Raw genomic sequence first — 6,584 nt, 5'->3', positions numbered from 1 at the left:
CTGCTGTAACATGCAATTTTTTCCTCAAGGGATCAATAAAGTTTTATCTTATTAAATGCAAATTTCCGTTGCTTCTTTTTCTTGGTAGCTTGGTGTCCTTATTGTTGCACTATAGCCATTCTCTTGAAGTAAAATAGCTTTTAAACTTTTAAAATTAGCTCTTCAGTAGGTTAATTTTCTTCCCTTTAATCTCTTTTGAACTTTTTCCCAACACTGATTTTTCAAGCCCCTTCTTTAATGATCAAGTAACACATCCATTTTTAAAAAAAAATGAGATTCTTTAGTAACTATCTACAATTATCAGACACCTGTCAACTCCTTTCTTTGTTCTGTTGAAGCTCAAGATCAGGGTGAACTCTGCCTTTTAAGATATTCCACAAAAGATCAACTCTTGAGACATCAGGCATCTTCAGCTCTCTCAGCTTATTACATTTTAATCATCTTACATCAGACTGTACATCCGACTGTAAGGAAGCCTCAACCCTGAGCGTTTTCTGTTTCAAGAAGTATTTTTAGAGATCACAATCTACCACCACCCAAACATCAACTCTGCAGCTTTCTCGCAGTTTAATGGAACCAGCTGCATCACCCCTTTTCCTCCCACGGTCTCTCGACGCTCTCCCAAATCTTCCAAACACAGCACAGACGGTGATCATCACCCTTATAGACATTAATGAAATTTGTTTGTGCTAAAAAAAAAAAAAAAAATTGTGCGGCTGATGATGAGGGTTCAATTTCTGTAAAAACCTGATCTGATGCAAATAAAGAGCAAATTAATTCAACAAACTGGATTCAAAATAAAATAAAATACAATGCCAAGATGAAGTTTAATGTCTCAAGACTCGTGTACTTAAACTTAGAATTGACTTTGATATTAGTTACAATAACAATGGGACTGCAATAAATTAACTGTCAGAAGGTCCATGACTTTGACCCAAAGTTCATCCGGGGTTACACAGCCGAACGCAGACAAACAGAGTATCAGAAAAACTATTGTCAGTTCAGTTAGAGAGCTGATACAGAGCTGCTCGTCTTGTCCTTGTTACGAGAACGATATCTCCTCGCTGCTGCTCTCTGGTTCCTCTGGGCTTCTGTCAATCCATCTGCAGCTTCTGTTTTCAACACAGCAGGATCCATCTCAGCCTGCAGCTCTGCTTCCTGCTCGTCTTCAGCGCTCTGGGCAGGCATGGCTCTCAGCCACTGCTGGTAGTAACCTCGAAAACCATTAATGTGAACGAGATAGTTGTTTCTGGACTTGTACTGGGATTGAGAGAGCAGGGACAGGGATGAAAGAGAAAGGAACAAGAGGAAGAGGGGAGCAGGAGAAATAGAAGAAAAAGAGAATATCAATCAGTCAAGAATAATTATACTGACACAATCTGACAAAATCAAATCCTTCTTTACATGGAAGCATTCACAGCACGGCTCAGAGTGAAACGTCTGCTTTGGAAAAGAGGAAAAGTGCTGACAGCTCTGAGCCGCAGCTGTAGGTCTCTGGTGTGAATATGTTTGGGATGCCTGGTTTGGGTTGATTTGGAACATGTTGATTCATTTTCATCTGATGTTATTGTGCCACAAAGACTGCAGGAGACTCTGCAGGCTCTTGCGCTGTGATCAGAACTGACACTTATTGATTTATTTGATTTTTAGTGTATTTATTGAACGGGGACGTTACAGATAAACTTTGTGACATGAGGAAAAGCATGTATACAGGACATCTAGCTGAAGCTAATTTGCACTGTACTGTTTGTACTGGTACTTTGTGCTGGTGTGTGAGAGTGCACAGTATGTCAGTATGTAAGCATAAATTTCGAATAATTTGTTTAAGCCACAAAAAAGATGTATTTAAAAGGTTTAGTTGCTAAACATCTTAATCATGTAGATGTATTTGTTTTATTTGGTGATGCTCAGGTACGTACTGCCATGAGACTCTTCCTCCCTCATGTACAGTACTGAGGCTACAGTAGCTTACCTGGTTATAGTTGGGAGGATATTGAGTAGCAAACTCCAGCTGTCTGATGATGACCTCATTGGGCCACACCTTCATGTCGCTCATGCTTTTGAGGATTGTTTTAAGGTAGACGTAATCCAGTCGACGAATTGCTCGGCCAATGAGGGCAGAAAACACCTGGACGTTAGGCCTTAATCCCGCCTCCTGAGAAAAACACAAGGTGGCTTGTGAAGCTGAATGAAGTATAACAGCAGACAAAACAATGTCACCACAAGGTCCGTTTACTTTTGACTGATCTACTAAAACGACCTTGTTTTGTCAACTTCTGTTTCCAAGGTCAAGAATCAACATTCAGTCCCAATTTTATGAGCCAACAGGGACAAGAAGTCTGTATTGTGCTCCCAAAAATGGAAATTTATACATTTAAAAATCCACAACAGCTGAACAAACTTCATCTACTGAGAAAGATTTTGTGATATGATCAAAAGCTCCAGAACAGTTACTAAATGGATCTCGTAGTGAGATTGTTCTGTCAGCAAATACAATGCGAGTTTTTTTAATTTAACATGTATTCCCCTTCAGATACTGACGCCAACACTCATGTCATCACCTCCATGTCTTTCAGCAGCTGCAGACCATCTTTCTGTCGCTCGCAGCCCAGTGCGAGGCTCCCAAACGTCTGTACATCCACACTGACGTTGCGTTGTCGCATCACGCTCAACACGGACTGGAATGGAAAAGAAGTATATCAGAAACAGGCACACACTTAAAAAAGATCGATTCAGCAAAATTACAAGAAAACACATGTTCTCTCTTGCCTTTAGATGTATCTAGTCATGCAGCTGGTTTTGGTTTAATATGCTTGTTTTTTGAGATATTCATCTGGGATTTACTGTTTCTCCTGGATAATCCTAAGAAAACACTATGAACTGTTTTCATTGGTACTATTTCTTAGGTAGAAAGTATTAGTTCCTATGGAAACTGTTCACAGACAGGTGTGTGCGTTAATCAAAGTAATGGGGACATGGGTCATTTTCTTTCATAATGCCACATTTCAACACAAAATCTTTGTAAGTCAATCAAGAAGATGCCAGAGTCAGTTATGTGTTTGTCTGTAGCTTCAGTCTGAATAAGTGACCAGCCAATCACAATTGTTATTGAAATATATTTATTATGTAATGTCTCATTTACTTAATATTGAACTTTTTCATATTGCTATACTGTAACTGTGGTTTGATTGAGATTGTGTGTCTATACCTTTGCTCCATCCAGGTCACCGGCTCTGGCTGCTCGGCGAATCACAGAGTTAAAGAACGCGATGTCAAGCTTCACCTGATGCTGCTTGGCGACCTTCAACAGCATCTGTAAAGACTGATAGCTTGGCTCCATCGTATCGGCCAACAGGGTGAGAGTTCTGAGGTCTGGATTGAGTCCTTTGGCTGCCATCTTCTCCAGGAAACCTTGACCTCCTCCGATCAGAGCGAGTCTATCGGATGCTCGATCAACTGCGCCTAAGGAGATCACACCAACGCTTTTTCCCTCAAAAAGGTCCAGTAGGTTCGGGGCTGTAGAAGCATCTGCTAAGTTAACAGGTAGCGAGACGTTTTCTCTTTGTCTGACTGGTATCAAGTGGGTTGAGTCTTGTCTGCTATGGGACTCCTCCTCACTGTCTCTGCTGCCCTTCTGACTGTCACCATGTGAATCCGGTTGGATAAACAACTGCCTCTCCAAAAAGTCAATATCTATTAGATCTTTGTGTCTGGAGTCTGACTTGACACGTGACACGTGTTCCCTCTCTTTCCGACACTCCCAGTCAGTCCTCAGCAGAACACCAGTGGCCAGGGCAGGATCTCCAATCCCACAATCCCTCGCGGTTCGCAAGAGTAGGTTGTAGTTCTTAGAGTCTGGAAGAATCCCTGACTTCAACATCTGGCGCCAAACCTGAAACAAACACAGAGTTATTCTCAAGAAAATCCCCTAAGTGCTTGGTGTCTCTCTACTGTCAACTCTTGAACAAAGCCAACAATCTACCTGTAAAGCCAGTCTGAATCCTACTTCTTTGTCCTTCAGACAGCCCATCAGCAGGTAGTGAAACGTCTCCTGAGTTACAGCGTGGCCGTTCTGCAGCATCTCCTATAAAACGCACATGGTGTAAGCACAAATAAACACAATTCAGTGGAACAACTTTCCATAAACTCACAGAAATGTAGGCGCGTGTCGTACCCTGAACGTGTGCAGACAGGCTTGAAGGTGGTTGGTGATGGCGTGCGTCTTCAGAAGGGCGTGGTACGTGATGGTGCTGAGGGGGTAGTTTTTACGACGGAGTTCTTGTTCCAACTTCAGAGCCTGCTGAAGACCGACTTGTTTTGATGGCGACTCAGCGCAGGCGTTAAACAGCGCGGTGTACGTAGCATCCGTAGCATCTAGACCTCGTTTCTTCATCTGGAAGACACGAACGCACACAAACTGTACTTACACACATTATGACTCGACTTGAGGAGGTCTCTGATTGTTTGTGTGTAAGCTAAAGCCAAAAACTATGACGGGAGACTGAAATAAAGACAAAATTTATGAGAACAAACTAAAACTAATTCTGAAGCTTGACAAAAGAGCCCCAACTCAGAATCATTTATTAGCTTTTTTTCTGGAGGTTTCAACTGTAAAATCTAACTGAAAAAGTAAACCATCTCCACACCAATGAAAACAACTAAACGCTACTAACTAATAAACTAACTAAAAGCTAAATGATCACAGTTACTATTATGACAAAGTAGTAACTAGAATAACAAAAACTAAGTGACCGACTGATATAGTGTGAGTTTTCATCAATTTGAATATGAGCAGTGTCAAAAGGACAAATTTGGAGCCGAAGATTTGTTTACAGATAGTGGGAAAGTAACTGTCAACAAATACATGAACCACAAGGAGTGTGAACAAAAGAATAAGACTGAATTTTTGCATCTTTAATGATTTGAACTGTTTTATACATGTGCTGATTCAACTCAAAGGTAATTTTGGAGGCTGTAGTTTGCAGTGCTGTTGAATCGTATTGTGTTAAAGTGACACTTTTTTTTAATATCTCATCTATTCCCAGTGATATAAGTGGGAAGGTAAAAATATTAGAAAAACATCTCACTATAACACAAATAAATTCATTTACTATTAACTGATTAGTTGTTGAGTCCATAAAATGTCAGAAAATGGTGAAAAATGTTTCTGAAAGCCCAACATGACATCCTCAAATATCTTGTTTTGTCCACAAACCCTAAAATATTCAGTTAACTGTCATAGAGGAGTAAAGAAACCATAAAATATTCACATTTAAGAAGCTAGAATCAGAGAATTTGGACATTTTCCTTTAAAAATGTCTCATCACGCTTAATAGATGATCAGAATAGTTTCTGCTTAATTTAATAGTTAGCAACTAATCGATTAATCGTTGCAGCTCTAAAATAAGGTATCCTTACATCATTGTAGAGTTTAAAGGCCTTTTTGAGTTGTCCAGCTCGAGCACAGCCTCCTATCAGGACACTGTAGTTGCACTCCTCCGGCTGCAGCCTCTCTCCCTGCAGCATGTCTCTGCTGAACAAATCCAAAGCCTCCTGCAGCTGTGACAGGACAAATAAATGTTATAAATACACGGAGGAGGAGGAGAGGGAAAGCAAGACTCAGTAGAAATCAAATGCGACCTAACCTTGTTGTCTTTAATCAGCTTCTTGCACTGTAAGAAGTACCAGTAAGGTGTGTTTCTCCTCCCGGTCCACCTGCGAGGCTTCACCGGGCTCTCCTCCTCTTCCTCTTCCCCGGCGGCGGCTGCCTCGTCCTCTCGGTATCGCAAATCCTGGGTGTACGGGCTGCTTTTCCTGAACGACCTCCTGGAGGACATGTCGGCGGACAGAGAGCCGAAGTCCTCTCCGTCTGCAGGGACTGAGGGGGAGCCCCGAGGGTCCGCATCCCCTCGGGAGGAGGCTGACAGGGACACGGATCTGACAGTTAGCCCCGTTGGAAGCTGCCAGGGAGGCGCCGTGAGGAGTCTGGCGGGGCGGTGTTGTGACAAATGTTGTACCCCTGTCAACTTCAGTCCGCTGGGTGACGTTTTAACCGTTGGAAACAGGGACAACTTAGCAACGGGGGCCGTTATTTTCCTCCCGTTTCGCACGCACGAACAGGCAACGGACGTTAACATATTTGCTGAGCTAACGACAAGCTAATTAACATGTCAGCTTTCTCCTTCCTTTCTTGACAGCAAACACAAAGGTTTTTAAAACTTACAGTTCTCTGTAGACGGTCACTACGTAGCTTCCAGCATGTTGTGCTCACCACGATGTTTCAATGACAAACACCAGACCTGAATAGTTGCTAGCTGAGATATCGATCGAACCAACACCCTGTCTGGCTTTATTTAGTCTTCACATGTTCTGGTTATAGGCAAGGTAGGCAACAGCTACAGTCAAGCTCAGAGGACTTGGTTTTACAATCCTGTGTTATAATCGGCAATCATTCCTTGAGCAGGGGTAAGGGGTAAACGCTTCACTGGGGTCATCAGGTGGGCCCCCTCCTTTCCTGGTGTTTCATTGATGGGCCCCCGCAGCAACAGGACTTCAAGAGGATCATTCGAGTCCAGGTTTCTTCT

General features: G+C 42.3%; 1 protein-coding gene across 1 annotated transcript; it reads right to left on the bottom strand.

Annotated features, from left to right (window-relative positions):
* Positions 1-808: 808 nt before the first annotated feature.
* ptcd1 (pentatricopeptide repeat domain 1) lies at positions 809-6,503 on the bottom strand. The gene is made up of 8 exons (XM_042423586.1): positions 5,646-6,503; positions 5,419-5,559; positions 4,175-4,393; positions 3,983-4,084; positions 3,209-3,892; positions 2,562-2,678; positions 1,973-2,155; positions 809-1,260 (listed from the first exon to the last, which is right to left on the bottom strand). The coding sequence occupies exons 1-8, from the start codon at positions 6,135-6,137 to the stop codon at positions 1,006-1,008; spliced, it is 2,193 nt and encodes a 730-aa protein (XP_042279520.1). The 5' UTR covers positions 6,138-6,503; the 3' UTR covers positions 809-1,005.
* Between the last annotated feature and the right edge of the window lie 81 nt (positions 6,504-6,584).

This window comes from Thunnus maccoyii, chromosome 2, assembly GCF_910596095.1.
Source record: "Thunnus maccoyii chromosome 2, fThuMac1.1, whole genome shotgun sequence".
Taxonomy (NCBI): Eukaryota; Metazoa; Chordata; class Actinopteri; order Scombriformes; family Scombridae; genus Thunnus; species Thunnus maccoyii.
The sequence above is the reverse complement of the archived record's forward strand: the minus strand, read 5'-3'. Positions and strand labels throughout refer to the sequence as shown.